The 18200-nt window shown below is 45.2% G+C and overlaps 1 protein-coding gene across 1 annotated transcript in view; it reads left to right on the forward strand.

The window, feature by feature from the left end:
- Nucleotides 1-18200, forward strand: part of LOC128692676 (15-hydroxyprostaglandin dehydrogenase [NAD(+)]) — a 60589-nt gene that overhangs the window by 13597 nt on the left and 28792 nt on the right. Inside the window, exon 3 of the mRNA XM_070088150.1 lies at nucleotides 8347-8453. Within this exon, the coding sequence (XP_069944251.1) occupies nucleotides 8347-8453 (107 nt within the window). The remainder of the gene's footprint in view (nucleotides 1-8346; nucleotides 8454-18200) is intronic.

Raw genomic sequence — 18200 nt, forward strand, 5'->3', positions numbered from 1 at the left:
CCAGTATTATTGTTTCGCAATTGTTTTCAACTCCGGACAAGACTCTGGAAAAGTCTTCTAAGAACTGGTCCTGGGTAGGAGGGCGGTAACTAGTTCCTACTAAGATGGGTTTGGTCTTGGGAAGCAGCACTTCAAACCATAGAATCTCCAGTTTATTGTTATTTAAATCAGGTCTTGGGTTGTAAGCTAAGTCATTTCTAATGTAGGCACATACTCCACCGCCCTTTCTGTTCCTATCTAAGCGTTTTATATTGTAACCTTCTATTTTGACCTCGTCGTCAGTCACCGTATCATCCAACCAAGATTCAGAGATGGTTATAACTGCCGCCCTAATTTTGTTAGCTAGGATCCTAATCTCTGCCAATTTAGGAAGAAGTGATCTTGCATTGACATGAATAAAGTGAAGGCCTGTTTTCATAAAACAATCATAATCATCAATATATGGCACTGGGTCATTTGTATTAAAATTAGGTAAATCAATGTCATCACTGCTAAAGGGTAACTGTGCCAAAGTGCATTTGTTACACACAAAATGAATTCTGGCACCGTTGCTATAATTGTACATACATCCATCATGCACCCACCCCTTACACATTTTACATAAGGTGCCTTTTCTGTTTTTCATGCGTACTTTAGTACAGTGTATGCATCTGTTTGGTAGTGTTTGAGATAATAATGGCTGTATTGTCTCACATTGACCTATGTATGCATTACATATGGAGTTAAGGTTATCATCCCTAGCTACTAGACCGTCATTATTGCCGTCATTTATCTGTCTGTTTTGCCTCTGCACAATAGTTTGAGGTCCTGGATTAATTTGGATATCACCACTTAAGAGCGCTACAATAAGAGCTGTGTGGCATTGTTTTTGTTTGGGTATGCGGTGTTGCCATACCTTGCGGCGATAGTGAGGTTTATTTTTTTGGTAGGATGGCAACTGTTGGGCTTTTACTGTCCAGGGCGCTGTTACTCCATTCACCTTTTCCAACCCCCATGTCTGATTTCTTTCTTCATGGAATTGAAGAAGAAATATAAATATAATTATGGCAGCCTGTACCCCTCTAATGCCTGCCATTTTCGCTCTTCGCTCTTTTACTCATATACAATATTTATTTCTCTTTTCCAGTCCCTAGTACACTTAGTATCTGCTTTAATTACACTGAATTACTAGTAAAATTTCCTCTTCAAGACCCTCTTCACTGCTCACTTTTCCCTTAACTTCACAACACCCTTACATTTAACCCCTTATTCACCCTCCCCTACCCACCTCACTTCACAGTCTGGATTCACCAATTAACTTCTCCTTTCCATTCTGGTAGACCAGAAAGGTTTAATCAATGGTTTTATCCTTCCAAATCCCCCTCAATTCCATTTATCGGGGGTTGTGTCGTGTTGTTGTCTCCTGGCCTGTTTTGCTGACTCAACCATTTTTAAAACACTGAGGGGGGTAACACCACCTGACTTTCCTTGAGATTATAGATATATTTGGCTTTTTCTGCTATGATTCTCTCACTGTACACTGGTCAGCTGAATATAGGTCAGCTACTAAAATATTAACCTTGACTATTTAACTATTCACTTCTTTCCCACGACTGGCACTGAGGGATAACCGTCCTATACCTTGGAGTTAAGATAAGATAAGATTTCGTTCGGATTTTTAACCCCGGAGGGTTAGCCACCCAGGATAACCCAAGAAAGTCAGTGCGTCATCGAGGACTGTCTAACTTATTTCCATTGTGGTCCTTAATCTTGTCCCCCAGGATGCGACCCACACCAGTCGACTAACACCCAGGTACCTATTTGCTGCTAGGTGAACAGGACAATAGGTGTAAGGAAACGTGTCGAAATGTTTCCACCCGCCGGGAATCGAACCCGGGCCCTCCGTGTGTGAAGCGGGAGCTTTAGCCACCAGGCTGGTACAGGTGATATGATGGTGGTACAGATATGATGCTACTGTCAACAGATGAACGTCAGTAAAGATGAGAATTTCACTTCGCTAGTTGTACGTCTGGCAGTAGCTGCTGTTTGAATGCCGGTCAGCCATGTTTAAAGGCTCAAATCTTTCCCTCGTTTGGCACTGACGAAAAAAGTCCTACAGACCTGGCATTTCCTTGGAGATTTAATTGATCAGGAATTCTGCCATGTTGTCTTCCCGTTAAACACTGGTGCAGTTGATATGGAGGTCAGTTATTTCATTTAGTGGAAAACGTCTTGTGTCTGGTTCACGTCTGGCAGCAGGTCTGGTACTTGAATGCCGGTCCCTCTTCTGTCATATTTAGTCCATTTCGTTGTCGTCACCGTCAGTTTTTATGTGACTATAGTTAACTTGCATGTTGTTGCAGCAGTACTTGCAAATTTGGCCATCACTGGAGTTCGGATAGGCCCAGGGGACGGCAAGATATAGGAGCAGCCTTGATGCTGCTTGCTGCGACTGCAGCAAGGTGACTTATTGACAAGCCAGTAAGAGTCAACAAGGGATAGCGAGCCAGTAAAAGTTAACAAGGGATAGCGAGCCAGTAAGAGTCAACAAAGGATAGCGAGCCAGTAAGAGTCAACAAGGGATAGCGAGCCAGTAAAAGTTAACAAGGGATAGCGAGCCAGTAAGAGTCAACAAAGGATAGCGAGCCAGTAAGAGTCAACAAAGGATAGCGAGCCAGTAAGAGTCAACAAGGGATAGCGAGCCAGTAAGAGTCAACAAAGGATAGCGAGCCAGTAAGAGTCAACAAGGGATAGCGAGCCAGTAAAAGTCAATAAGGGATAGCAAGCCAGTAAAAGTCAACAAGGGATAGCGAGCCAGTAAGAGTCAACAAAGGATAGCGAGCCAGTAAGAGTCAACAAGGGATAGCGAGCCAGTAAGAGTCAACAAGGGATAGCGAGCCAGTAAGAGTCAACAAGGAGTAGCGAGCCAGTAAGAGTCAAGGGATAGCGAGCCAGTAAGAGTCAACAAAGCATAGCGAGCCAATAAGGATCAACAAGGGATAGCGAGCCAGTAAGAGTCAACAAGGAGTAGCGAGCCAGTAAGAGTCAAGGGATAGCGAGCCAGTAAGAGTCAACAAGGGATAGCGAGCCAGTAAGAGTCAACAACGGATAGTGAGCCAGTAAAAATCAACAAGGGATAGCGAGCCAGTAAGAGTCAACAAGGGATAGTGAGCCAGTAAGAGTCAACAAGGGATAGCGAGCCAGTAAGAGTCAACAAGGGATAGCGAGCCAGTAAGAGTCAACAAGGGATAGTGAGCCAGTAAAAGTCAACAAGGGATAGCGAGCCAGTAAGAGTCAACAAGGGATAGCGAGCCAGTAAGAGTCAACAAGGGATAGCGAGCCAGTAAGAGTCAACAAGCGATAGCGAGCCAGTAAGAGTCAACAAAGGATAGCGAGCCAGTAAGAGTCAACAAGGGATAGCGAGCCAGTAAGAGTCAACAAGGGATAGCGAGCCAGTAAGAGTCAACAAGGGATAGCGAGCCAGTAAGAGTCAACAAAGGATAGCGAGCCAGTAAGAGTCAACAAGGGATAGCGAGCCAGTAAGAGTCAACAAGGGATAGCGAGCCAGTAAGAGTCAACAAAGGATAGCGAGCCAGTAAGAGTCAACAAGGGATAGCGAGCCAGTAAGAGTCAACAAGGGATAGCGAGCCAGTAAGAGTCAACAAGGGATAGCGAGCCAGTAAGTATCAACAAGGGATAGCGAGCCAGTAAGAGTGAACAAGGGATAGCGAGCCAGTAAGAGTGAACAAGGGATAGCGAGCCAGTAAGAGTCAACAAGGGATAGCGAGCCAGTAAGAGTCAACAAGGGATAGTGAGCCAGTAAGAGTCAACAAGGGATAGCGAGCCAGTAAGAGTCAACAAGGGATAGCGAGCCAGTAAGAGTCAACAAGGGATAGCGAGCAAGTAAGAGTCAACAAGGGATAGCGAGCCAGTAAGAGTCAACAATGGATAGCGAGCCAGTAAGAGTCAACAAGGGATACTGAGCCAGTAAGAGTCAACAAGGGATAGCGAGCCAGTAAGAGTCAACAAGGGATAGGGAGTCAGTAAGAGTCAACAAGGGATAGTGATCCAGTAAGAGTCAACAAGGGATAGTGAGTCAGTAAGAGTCAACAAGGGATAGCGAGCCAGTAGGAGTCAAGGGATAGCGACCCAGTAAGAGTCAACAAGGGATAGTGAGCCTTTAAGAGTCAACAAGAGATACCGAGCCAGTAGGAGTCAACAAGGGATAGCGAGCCAGTAAGAGGGAACATGGGATAGCGAGTCAGTAAGAGTCAACAAGGGATAGCGAGTCAGTAAGAGTCAACAAGGGATAGCGAGCCAGTAAGAGTCAACAAGGGATAGCGAGCCAGTAAGAGTCAACAAGGGATACTGAGCCAGTAAGAGTCAACAAGGGATAGCGAGCCAGTAAGAGGGAACATGGGATAGGGAGTCAGTAAGAGTCAACAAGGGATAGCGAGTCAGTAAAAGTCAACAAGGGATAGTGAGCCAGTAAGAGTCAACAAGGGATAGCGAGCCAGTAAGAGTCAACAAGGGATAGCGAGCCAGTAAGAATCAACAATGTACAGCAAGCCAGTAAGAGTCAACAAGGGATATTGAGCCAGTAAGAGTCAACAAGGGATAGCGAGCCAGTAAGGCTAACAAGGGATAGCGAGCCAGTAAGAGTCAACAATGGATAGCGAGCCAGTAAGAGTCAACAAGGGATACTGAGCCAGTAAGAGTCAACAAGGGATAGCGAGTCAGTAAGAGTCAACAAGGGATAGCGAGTCAGGAAGAGTCAACAAGGGATAGTGATCCAGTAAGAGTCAAGGGATAGCGAACCAGTAAGAGTCAACAAGGGATAGTGAGCCAGTAAGAGTCAAGGGATAGCGAACCAGTAAGAGTCAACAAGGGATAGCGAGCCAGTAAACACTCGCCACACGACACATTCGCATTTTATTGTAGTCTCGATTTTTTTTCTTTTTGTAATGAATTTGCATCGCGAAATCGCAGGATTGTTTTCACTGTCTAGTTACTGTTTCTGAAGTTATTGCAACGTTTGTAGATACACATCAAGAGGACAGTGTTATCTTACATACTTGGAGGGCAGGTGTTCCAGTTACTGCCACAAAGCATTCAAGATTGAAGGAAATTTCTACTGTAGCCAGATGCCTACAGGACCTTGAAATGTATCCATGAACCTGTAGGATTATATAGCGCCTGGGAGGGGGTGAGGGGATGTGGAAGGTATTCAGGCTTAATTCAGGGAACTGGAGAACATATCTAGTTCCCTAGATTAAGAGCCCCTCGCCAACGTCAAGGAACTTTGAGGGGAGCAGAAGAGAGCATGGTGTCACAACAAGAAGGATCTGAGTTACTTGAGAAACTCCACTCAAATAATCCGGGGTTCGGATCTCCTCTGGTACGGCTGGAAAACATTAGGTAACTGTTTCCATAAGACACCTGCTGTCCCTGTTCACCCGTCAGTGTAAAATGGGTACCTGGGTGTTAGTGGACTGGTGTGGGTCGCATCCTGGGACAAAACTGACCTAATTTTCGGGAAATGCTCAGCATAACAAGGGGCTTTCTATATAGTAGTATGTCATTGATGTCAGCTATGGTTTGTATACCTTGTACATGTACTTGCAGAAATAAAGATATTATTATTATTATTATTATTATTATTATTATTATTATTATTATTATCATTATTATTATTATTAACTGCTCTACTGGGCTGTGATATAAGGTTGCAGCCTGGGTATTCCATCATAGGGAATCCCTTCACGAGCTCCCAAAATCATTAGACTGTCTTCTGGTTATCTATGAAACTCTGAACAGTGACATAGGACACAGAATAGTGAAATAGGATGTACAGCTGTTGCTGACACTTGAGAAAGCCTAAAATTTATACAACAGCTAAAAACTGTAGGAATCTGTTTGCTTTAGAGCTCCATAGGCAGACAGAGCTCAAAACACTGTACCTGGAAATTCCATTATACCTTTGGCTGCCGCAGAGGGAACATATCCATTACCCAGCAATGATGCATGTCTTGGATCTGGAAGCTCCACTCCTATACCTAACAAAACAATCACTGTTTCCACACCTTCCCGTACACAGGGCAGCAGTGCTCCATCTGCAGACACCAAGTCAGGCTTTTCTCCACCAATGATTGATGTAGCTACAATCAGCTGAACATGCGCCGGGCCAAAGCAGGAGAAGCAGAGATGTATCTACTAGGGCTGGACACAAGCTTACCTGGAGTTTACCTGGAGAGAGTTCCGGGGGTCAACGCCCCCGCGGCCCGGTCTGAGACCAGGCCTCCTGGTGGATCAGAGCCTGATCAACCAGGCTGTTGCTGCTGGCTGCACGCAAACCAACATACGAGCCACAGCCCGGCTGATCCGGAACTGACTTTAGGTGCTTGTCCAGTGCCAGCTTGAAGACTGCCAGGGGTCTGTTGGTAATCCCCCTTATGTGTGCTGGGAGGCAGTTGAACAGTCTCGGGCCCCTGACACTTATTGTATGGTCTCTTAACGTGCTAGTGACACCCCTGCTTTTCATTGGGGGGATGGTGCATCGTCTGCCAAGTCTTTTGCTTTCGTAGTGGGTGATTTTCGTGTGCAAGTTCGGTACTAGTCCCTCTAGGATTTTCCAGGTGTATATAATCATGTATCTCTCCCTCCTGCGTTCCAGGGAATACAGGTTTAGGAACCTCAAGCGCTCCCAATAATTGAGGTGTTTTATCTCCGTTATGCGCGCCGTGAAAGTTCTCTGTACATTTTCTAGGTCGGCAATTTCACCTGCCTTGAAAGGTGCTGTTAGTGTGCAGCAATATTCCAGCCTAGATAGAACAAGTGACCTGAAGAGTGTCATCATGGGCTTGGCCTCCCTAGTTTTGAAGGTTCTCATTATCCATCCTGTCATTTTTCTAGCAGATGCGATTGATACAATGTTATGGTCCTTGAAGGTGAGATCCTCCGACATGATCACTCCCAGGTCTTTGACTTTGGTGTTTCGCTCTATTTTGTGGAAGAAGTTTTGGTAGATAAAGAGGTAGGCACCCACGGCCGTCTTACCTACCACCAACAGAGCCCCAGGAAAACACCCATCAGGGAATTATCAGGTTCCCTGGCAGCAGAACCTACAGAAAAATCAGTTGCTGAATCAGCAGCGAAACAAGAGGTGCAAGAAATAGATGACCACCCTCTCAAGTACCTAGGCAGTGCTCTGTCTGTCACAGACTGGGCATCTGTATGACATATCAGATGCAATTACTGCCACGAGATGGAACATCAAGAAGACCACTGTCGAAACAAAAATGAACTTGACAGACAAAGTCACCAGTTCTTTACAGACTTATTCTCAGAATAAAACACATCTCACCCACCCAGATACTTTTACTTCTACTATTCAGTAGGTGGTGTCATGCCTTATCAAAGAACACAAAGCTACGTTCCAGTGGCTGCTCCTACCTGTCTCGAGGATTTGATACACCTGTCTACTCAAGCAGAACACAAACACGAGGACCCAGTCTATCAGCATCCTGTCTTCCAACATTAGGAGCTTCATTGCCAATCTAGGAGAGCTCATTCATAGTTTCGAGAGAACTTTTCGGCCTGACATGATCACCGTTGTTGAGGCTTTTTTGGACGCCAGGTCGAGGAGAAGACGTTTCTTTATGCTTGTTTAAAAGTGTACATGTTTAGCTCATTGATGTGGCCATTCCATACGCAAATAACCCGCACATAGGAGAGAAGAGCTTACGACGACATTACGATCTAACTTCGACCATTTACAATGTCACACTAACAGAAAGGAGAGAATAAGGCAGTATATAGGCTAGCAGACTGGGACAGGACAAGAGAGGTACTAGGAAAGGAAGTAGAGAGGTGGTAGTAGTAGTAGTAGTGGAGTCAAAGGCCAAGAAAGAGGAGCACTGCAGGAGAGCTAAGGGCCCAAAAGGGGTAGGAATGAAAACAAGTGGGAGGGGGGAGGAAAGGAGCAAACATCAAGGAAACATCACTTCATCTGAAATCATTCAATCCTAGGATGACTTGAGTCTGGAACATGATCACAGAGCATAATGACATTGATGAAATAATTTAAGCTGACCAAATGAAATCGCTGGCCACAGATGGCTCCAGCTTCATGCTATTCCTTATCTTTCTCATAATAAAAGATGCTTTCAGATGAGACGAGGTAAATAACATCTCTTAGCTTGTAAATATAGGCAGAAACACTTAACGTAACCCTGTAAAACTATTGTGTAAAGAGAGAGAGAGAGAGAGAGAGAGAGAGAGGGAGAGAGAGCGAGAGAGAGAGAGAGAGAGAATCACATACTCCTGGGTTCACACTTAACCTGTGAGTAAGACTGAGTGTTGTTACAGTTGTCTGGGACGAAGGAGAACAGAAGTTGGGCTACATCTCACTACTGATCAACAATGCTGGTATTGGTAACGAACAGAACTGGCAGAAGACCATTGATGTTAACTTGGTAAGTTGAACTTTTCTATTGTGGTGTGAACTTTTAGTTATGCGTTTATTGTCAACACAAGTACACGTAAAAAAAACTACTTAAAGCGCTGTGGTTGCGTCATTTTTCCACACTATAAGAGGTGTAGGTCTGTCCCAGACCATTACCACGCCACATGTACAAAATAAATATTTATATTTCTTTGCCTTAAATTATAGTCTTAAGCTGTTGAAATTTGTGTATAAAATTGTCTTACTATATAAGCTAATTGTTCGTTATTTTAAACTGACAGAACCTACACCTTCAGCTTCAGACATAACTCTATCTCTAATACACACACACACACACACACACACACACACACACACACACACACACACACACACACACACACACACACACACACACACACATAACACCGAGCACATCACCGGAGGCACACATCAACCAAATAACTGCTGCAGCATACGGGCGCCTGGCAAACCTGAGAATAGCGTTCCGATACCTTAATAAGGAATCGTTCAAGACACTGTACACTGTGTATGTTAGACCCATACTGGAGTATGCAGCACCAGTCTGGAACCCACACCTGGTCAAGCACGTCAAGAAGTTAGAGAAAGTACAAAGGTTTGCAACAAGGCTAGTGCCAGAGCTCAAGGGAATGTCGTACGAGGAAAGGTTAAGGGAAATCGGACTGACGACACTGGAGGACAGAAGGGTCAGGGGAGACATGATAACGACATACAAGATACTGCGGGGAATAGACAAGGTGGACAGAGATAGGATGTTCCAGAGAGGGGACACAGGGACAAGGGGTCACAACTGGAAGCTGAAGACTCAGACGAGTCACAGGGACGTTAGGAAGTATTTCTTCAGTCATAGAGTTGTCAGCAAGTGGAATAGCCTAGCAAGTGAAGTAGTGGAGGCAGGAACCATACATAGTTTTAAGAAGAGGTATGACAAAGCTCAGGAAGCAGAGAGAGAGAGGATCCAGTAGCGTTCAGTGAAGAGGCGGGGCCAGGAGCTGAGTCTCGACCCCTGCAACCACAATTAGGTGAGTACAATTAGGTGAGTACACACACAGACGGACAACATCTCTCCGTGGGTCCTTAAAGAGGGAGCAGAGATATTGTGTGTACCATTAACAAAGATCTTCAACACATCATTTGAAACTGGGCAACTCCCCGAGGTATGGAAGATGGCAAATGTAGTCCCAATTTTTAAAAAGGGAGACAGACATGAGGCACTAAACTACAGACCTGTATCACTAACGTGTATAGTATGCAAGGTCATGGAGAAGATCATCAGGAGGAGAGTGGTGGAGCACCTGGAAAGAAACAAGTGTATAATTGACAACCAGCACGGTTTCAGGGAAGGAAAATCCTGTGTCACAAACCTACTAGAGTTTTATGACAAGATGACAGAAGTAAGACAAGAGAGAGAAGGGTGGATCGACTGCATTTTTTTGGACTGCAAGAAGGCCTTCGACACAGTTCCTCACAAGAGGTTACTGCAAAAGCTAGAGGATCAGGCACACATAACAGGAAAGGCACTGCAATGGATCAGAGAATACCTGACAGGGAGGCAACAACGAGTCATGGTACGTGACGAGGTGTCAGAGTGGGCGCCTTTGACAAGCGGGGTTCCACAGGGGTCAGTCCTAGGACCTGTGCTGTTCTTGGTATATGTGAACGACATAACGGAAGGGATAGACTCAGAAGTGTCCTTGTTTGCAGATGATGTGAAGTTAATGAGAAGAATCAAATCGGATGAGGATCAGGCAGAACTACAAAGAGACCTGGACAGGCTACAAGCCTGGTCCAGTAACTGGCTTCTTGAGTTTAACCCTGCCAAATGCAAAGTCATGAAGATTGGGGAAGGGCAAAGAAGACCGCAGACACAATATAGTTTAGATGGCCAAAGACTGCAAACTTCACTCAAGGAAAAAGATCTGGGAGTGAGTATAACACCGAGCATATCTCCTGAGGCGCACATCAATCAGATAACTGCTGCAGCATACGGGCGCCTGGGAAACCTATGGATAGCGTTCCAATACCTCAGCAAGGATTCGTTCAAGACTCTGTATACCATTTACGTCAGGCCCATACTGGAGTATGCAGCACCAGTTTGGAATCCACACCTAGTCAAGCACGTCAAGAAATTAGAGAAGGTGCAAAGGTTTGCAACAAGACTAGTCCCAGAGCTACGGGGATTGTCCTACGAAGAAAGGTTGAGGGAAATCGGCCTGACGACACTGGAGGACAGGAGGGTCAGGGGAGACATGATAACGACATATAAAATACTGCACGGAATAGACAAGGTGGACAAAGATGGGATGTTCCAGAGATGGGACACAGACACAAGAGGTCACAATTGGAAGTTGAAGACTCAGATGAATCAAAGGGATGTTAGAAAGTATTTCTTCAGTCATAGAGTGGTCAGGCAGTGGAATGGCCTAGAAAGTGAAGTAGTGGAGGCGGGAACCATACATAGTTTTAAGGCGAGGTATGATAAAGCTCATGGGGCAGGAAGAGAGAGGACCTAGTAGCAATCAGTGAAGAGGCGAGGCCAGGAGCTATGACTCGACCCCTGCAACCACAAATAGGTGAGTACAAATAGGTGAGTACACACACACAGATTCAGGAAAAGATGAGTACAGGAAGACCAATAGTGAAGCTTGCAGTCAATGCAGGAGACAAGACTTATGCAGAGACTCTAACAGTCAACTACAGTGGCAGGGAACAGCTGAGCAGGGACGACAGTCCACTGAGCATAGGGGCTGCAGCAAGGGCAGAGGTTGAAGGCAGGAACGTCTCGATGGAAGGAGATAAAACACCTCAGAGGACACAAAGAGAGACATAGTGGGAGGAGGAGAGGGAGAGGTCAATGTTTGTCTACGGGCTCCAAGAAGTTGAACGGGAAACCTATGATGAAAGAATCCATTGGGAGAAGAAAGCAATCGAAGGTATCTTGAAAGCAATAGGAGAGGGAGACATGACCCAGGTGGCAAATTTTCGGAGAATTGGGTGGTTTGCACACAGAAGGAGACGGCCTGTCAAAGTAGTCTTCAAGGCAGAATCAGCTCGAACCAGGGTCCTGCAAGAGAAAGCAAGACTGAGAGACAAATCAGAGTACCAGAGCATGTACCTCGATCGTCACAGAACACACGAGGAAAGGACGAGACTGAGAGAGAGGGTACAACAACTAAAGGAGGGACAGGAGGCATCGATGAGGACGAGCAGAACCCAGACTCAGGTGGAAGGACAAATACACCCTACAGCGACACCCACAGAAGGACTTCAACCACAAAAACCCCGAAGCAACTGAACAACCTCAACCAAAACCCATACACTGTTCTCTCTGCCCCCACCCCCACCACAAACTCCACCTCTACAGCAGCCCATTTTGGGCACTCTGCCCCCACCCCCCACCACAAACCCCACCCACACTGTGAAAACCCCAATGCAGCTGAACAATCTCAACCAACACCCACACACTGTTCCCTTTGCCCCCACCCCCCACATCACAAACCCCACTGCCACAGCAGCTCCCAACAGGCACTCTGTCCTCATCCCCCCACCACAAATCTTACCCACACCACAAACCCCCATAACCCCTCAGGGCTCCCACCCCCCAACCCCAATATTCTCCCAGGTCCACCACGATAGACAAGAAACTGAAGGTGTGGTACACAAATGCAGATGGAATAGCAAATAAATACGAGGAATGGCATAAAAGAATCAACGAGAAGTCCCCGGACATCATAGCAGTCACAGAAACGAAACTCACTGAGACAATAACAGATGCAGTCTTCCCACTGGGATATCAGATCCTGAGGAAAGATAGAAAGAGCAGAGGGGGGAGGAGGGGTTGCACTGCTCATAAAAAAACCGATGGAGTTTCGAGGAATTGGAGGGCATGGACAAAATTGGAGAAAGGGACTAATTAGCAGGCACAATTCAATCTGGGGAACATAAGGTAGTCATTGCTGTGATGTATAACCCACCAAAGAAACTGCAGGAGGCCAAGAGAGGAATATGATGAGAACAACAGAGCGATGGTGGACACACTTGCTGAGGTGGCATGAAGAGCTCAAACGTGCAGAGCAAAGTTGCTGGTTATGGGTGATTTCAACCACAGGGAGATCAATTGGAAAAACCTGGAGCCTCATGGGGCACCAAAACATGGAGAGCCAAGATGATGGATGTGGTACTGGAAAACCTCATGTATCAACACATCAGGGACACTACCAGAGAGCGAGGGGAGGATGACCCAGCAAGACTGGACCTTGTGTTCACACTGAGTAGCTCAGACATTGATGACATCACATATGAGAGGCCCATCGGAGCTAGTGACCACATAGTCCTGAGTTTTGATTACATAGTAGAGTTACAGGAGGAGAGGGCAACAGGAGTCGAATGGGAAAAGCTAAACTATAAAAGGGGAAACTACACAGGTATGAGGAACTTCCTGCGGGAGGTGCAGTGGGACAGAGAAATGGTAGGAAAGACAGTAAATGAAATGATGGAGAATGTAACAACAAAATGCAAGGAGGCAGAGGAAAGGTTTGTTCCCAAGGGCAACAGAAACAATGGGAAGACCAAAGCGAATCCTTGGTTTACCCAAAGGTGCAGGGAGGCAAAAACTAAGTGCATTAGAGAATGGAAGAGGTATACAAGGCAAAGGACCCAGGAAAACAAGGAGATCATTCAAAGAGCCAGAAACGAATATGCACAGATAAGGAGGGAGGCCCAGCGACAGTACGAAAATGACATAGCATCGAAAGCCAAGTCTGACCCGAAACTGCTGTTTAGCCACATTAGGAGAAAAACGACAGTCAAAGACCAGGTGATCAGGCTGAGGAAAGAAGGTGGGGAACTCACAAGAAACAACCAAGAGGTATGCGAGGAGCTCAACAGGAGATTTAAGTATTCACAGTGGAGACAGGAAGGACGCTGGGAAGACAGGACAAAGGGAGACACCAAGGGGGAATAGACCAACAGGTGCTGGACGATATGCACACAACTGAGGAGGAGGTGAAGAAGCTGCTAAGTGACCTTGATACCTCAAAGGCAATGGGGCCAGACAACATTTCCCTGTGTGTCCTCAGGGAGGGAGCAGACATACTGTGTGTGCCATTAACCACAATCTTCAACACATCCCTTGAAACTGGGCAACTACCTGAGGTATAGAAGACCGCAAATGTAGTTCCCATTTTTAAAAAAGGAGGCAGAAAAGAGGCACTAAATTACAGACCAGGGTCACTGACGTGTATTACCTGGAGTTTACCTGGAGAGAGTTTCGGGGGTCAACGCCCCCGCGGCCCGGTCTGTGACCAGGCCTCCTGGTGGATCAGCGCCTGATCAACCAGGCTGTTGCTGCTGGCTGCACGCAAACCAACGTACGAGCCACAGCCCGGCTGATCAGGAACTGACTTTAGGTGCTTGTCCAGTGCCAGCTTGAAGACTGCCAGGGGTCTGTTGGTAATCCCCCTTATGTGTGCTGGGAGGCAGTTGAACAGTCTCGGGCCCCTGACACTTATTGTATGGTCTCTTAACGTGCTAGTGACACCCCTGCTTTTCATTGGGGGGATGGTGCATCGTCTGCCAAGTCTTTTGCTTTCGTAGTGAGTGATTTTCGTGTGCAAGTTCGGTACTAGTCCCTCTAGGATTTTCCAGGTGTATATAATCATGTATCTCTCCCTCCTGCGTTCCAGGGAATACAGGTTTAGAAACCTCAAGCGCTCCCAGTAATTGAGGTGTTTTATCTCCGTTATGCGCGCCGTGAAAGTTCTCTGTACATTTTCTAGGTCGGCAATTTCACCTGCCTTGAAAGGTGCTGTTAGAGTGCAGCAATATTCCAACCTAGATAGAACAAGTGACCTGAAGAGTGTCATCATGGGCTTGGCCTCCCTAGTTTTGAAGGTTCTCATTATCCATCCTGTCATTTTTCTAGCAGATGCGATTGATACAATGTTATGGTCCTTGAAGGTGAGATCCTCCGACATAATCACTCCCAGGTCTTTGACGTATGTGTTTCGCTCTATTTTGTGGCCAGAATTTGTTTTGTACTCTGATGAAGATTTAATTTCCTCATGTTTACCATATCTGAGTAATTGAAATTTCTCATCGTTGAACTTCATATTGTCTTCTGCAGCCCACTGAAAGATTTGGTTGATGTCCGCCTGGAGCCTTGCAGTGTCTGCAATGGAAGACACTGTCATGCAGATTCGGGTGTCATCTGCAAAGGAAGACACGGTGCTGTGGCTGACATCCTTGTCTATGTCGGATATGAGGATGAGGAACAAGATGGGAGCTAGTACTGTGCCTTGTGGAACAGAGCTTTTCACCGTAGCTGCCTCGGACTTTACTCTGTTGACGACTACTCTCTGTGTTCTGTTAGTGAGGAAATTATTGATCCATCGACCGACTTTTCCTGTTATTCCTTTAGCGCGCATTTTGTGCGCTATTACGCCATGGTCACACTTGTCGAAGGCTTTTGCAAAGTCTGTATATATTACATCTGCATTCTTTTTGTCTTCTAGTGCATTTAGGACCTTGTCGTAGTGATCCAATAGTTGAGACAGACAGGAGCGACCTGTTCTAAACCCATGTTGCCCTGGGTTGTGTAACTGATGGGTTTCTAGATGGGTGGTGATCTTGCTTCTTAGGACCCTTTCAAAGATTTTTATGATATGGGATGTTAGTGCTATTGGTCTGTAGTTCTTTGCTGTTGCTTTACTGCCCCCTTTGTGGAGTGGGGCTATGTCTGTTGTTTTTAGTAACTGAGGGACGACCCCCGTGTCCATGCTCCCTCTCCATAGGATGGAAAAGGCTCGTGATAGGGGCTTCTTGCAGTTCTTGATGAACACAGAGTTCCATGAGTCTGGCCCTGGGGCAGAGTGCATGGGCATGTCATTTATCGCCTGTTCGAAGTCATTTGGCGTCAGGATAACATCGGATAGGCTTGTGTTAATCAAATTTTGTGGCTCTCTCATAAAAAATTCATTTTGATCTTCGACTCTCAGTCTGGTTAGCGGCTTGCTAAAAACTGAGTCATATTGGGACTTGAGTAGCTCACTCATTTCCTTGCTGTCATCTGTGTAGGACCCATCTTGTTTAAGTAGGGGCCCAATACTGGATGTTGTTCTCGATTTTGATTTGGCATAGGAGAAGAAATACTTTGGGTTTCTTTCGATTTCATTTATAGCTTTTAGTTCTTCCCGCGATTCCTGACTCCTAAAGGATTCTTTTAGCTTAAGTTCGATGCTTGCTATTTCTCTGACCAGTGTCTCCCTGCGCATTTCAGATATATTGACCTCTTTTAGCCGCTCTGTTATTCTTTTCCGTCGCCTGTAAAGGGAGCGCCTGTCTCTTTCTATTTTACATCTACTCCTCCTTTTTCTTAGAGGAATAAGCCTTGTGCATACATCGAGAGCCACCGAGTTAATCTGTTCTAGGCATAAGTTTGGGTCTGTGTTGCTTAGTATATCTTCCCAGCTTATATCGGTTAGGACTTGGTTTACTTGGTCCCACTTTATGTTTTTGTTATTGAAGTTAAATTTGGTGAATGCTCCCTCGTGACTAGTCTCATTTTGTCGGTCTGGGGCTCCACGCATACATGTCTGAACGTCAATTATGTTGTGATCTGAGTATATTGTTTTTGATATGGTGACATTTCTTATCAGATCATTGTTAATGAAGATGAGGTCTAGTGTATTCTCCAGTCTAGTAGGCTCTATTATTTGCTGGTTTAAATTGAATTTTGTGCAAAGTCATGGAGAAGATTATCAGGAGGAGAGTGGTGGAGCACCTGGAACGGAACAAGACTATAAACAATAATCAGCACGGATACATGGAAGGCAAATTCTGTGTCACAAACCTTCTGGAGTTCTATGACAAAGTTACAGAAGTGCGACATGAGGGAGAGGGGTGGGTTGATTGCATTTTCTTGGAGTGCAAGAAGGCCTTTGACACAGTTCCCCACAAGAGGCTAGTGTAGAAACTAGAGGATCAGGCACGTATAACAGGAAGGGCACCTGGAACCAATCTTGGGCGGAAAACATTATATACTGAGTCAAAAAAGGAGAATTAGTGTGCATTACCTAGCAGAGTTTACTGCCAGAGGGGAATCATAGGCCTGTTTCCCGTGTGGAAAAAATAATAATAATTGAACTTTGTGTCAGAGGAAAGAAAGTCTCCCTGAAAGCATTGAGTATACATAGTGTATAGTGTATACTACAGTGGCTCCCTAGTATATTGATGATAAAGGCTAAAGTGTCATTTGAAAACAGGTGAATTTGTAAATGAAGTGATAAGCCTATAGAGGCAGGTGCCAGAAGTCGCCAGAAACTTACCACAGGTCAGCTGTTTTTAATAATCTTCCTGGCTTGCTAGTGTACTCGCATATAATCTAGTGATACCAGTGAATAGCAGAATACAGTGTTGTAGTAGCAACTAACCAGTATTATAATGGTACTTAGTGGAGTGGAGTGACTTTCATTAGTTTCTTTTTCTTGAAATACCAGACGTTACTGTGAATTTCATATAACCTGTAGTTACCAGCGGTCGCAATATACACAACGAGAAGCAATTATTACTACAGAAAAAGCGTCCTTCCTCCAAAATTTGCACCAGTCAACTATAGTGATAATATAGCATTTATTGTGGTGGAGACGGAAAAAACAAAAATAGAAAAGCCAGATACAGCGATTGATAAACAAAGAGGTCGACTGTACGTCATTGTAGGAGCTGCCAGATATCACCGGCTCTTCAACACGCAAGTTATACTTTTGTATCAGTCAAATCACATATTACTCGGGTAGATAATTTCCAGTAGATCCTTCATGTGTTAGCTCAAATCACCGACCAGTATGTTTTAAATAAGTGACCCACTGATCAGAGCAGATTGACTGGTCCGAACCCTTGACTGGTCCGAACCCTTGACTGGTCCGAACCCGGGACTGGTTTCAAACAGTTTCGTTGGACAATAAAGCAGACTGTAAACGGATGGGTTTGTAGGCGCCCTTATAAACACAAACATTAAAAATCAGGAACGTGACGGTAAGCTGTCCAATATACAAAAAGAGTTAGAAACAGAAATACAAATAGCTAGAGCTTCATTTAAGGTTATTAATATAATATTCAAGAGGTTGCTAGTAGAATTGCAGTAAATCAACCATTCACATCATTATGAAGCTGTGTGTAGTCTGTGGTCAGTCAAACAAACGGGCTTCCACATGGATAAATTGTCATTTTTGTGGAAATTGGTGTCACGCTCCTTGTGCAGATATCCCAGAACTAGCTACAAGCAGTATTAAAACAGAGAAGTGTTTTTGGGTATGCCCAAATGAGGAAAATCTGTGGACTAAAATCACAAGGGTATTAAAAGAGGACAACATCAAAGCTGCTTTCATAGAAAACCTGGAAGCTTTCTACAACAGATGGGAACATAAAAAGTCTGGGCTGAATGGTACTGCCCTTGATACTGGCCATGTAGTCACAAACTGTAAGGCTGGAGGTGATGTCCTGGTAGTCAGTAAATGTGGGGCTGATAGTGCTGTCCTGGGAGACAGTAATGGTGAAGCTGGAGGTGCTGTCCTGGGAGACAGAAATGGTGAAGCTGGAGATACTGTCCTGGGAGACAGTAATGGTGAAGCTGGAGATTTTGTCCAGGTAGTCGGGAATTATACGCAGGAAGGAATACATATAAATGACCTCATAGAGGACAGGAGCCATAGTAGGGAAACAAGTGTAGTCAAAGATAAGA

Source organism: Cherax quadricarinatus, chromosome 24 (assembly GCF_038502225.1).
Source record: "Cherax quadricarinatus isolate ZL_2023a chromosome 24, ASM3850222v1, whole genome shotgun sequence".
In the NCBI taxonomy this organism is placed as follows: domain Eukaryota; kingdom Metazoa; phylum Arthropoda; class Malacostraca; order Decapoda; family Parastacidae; genus Cherax; species Cherax quadricarinatus.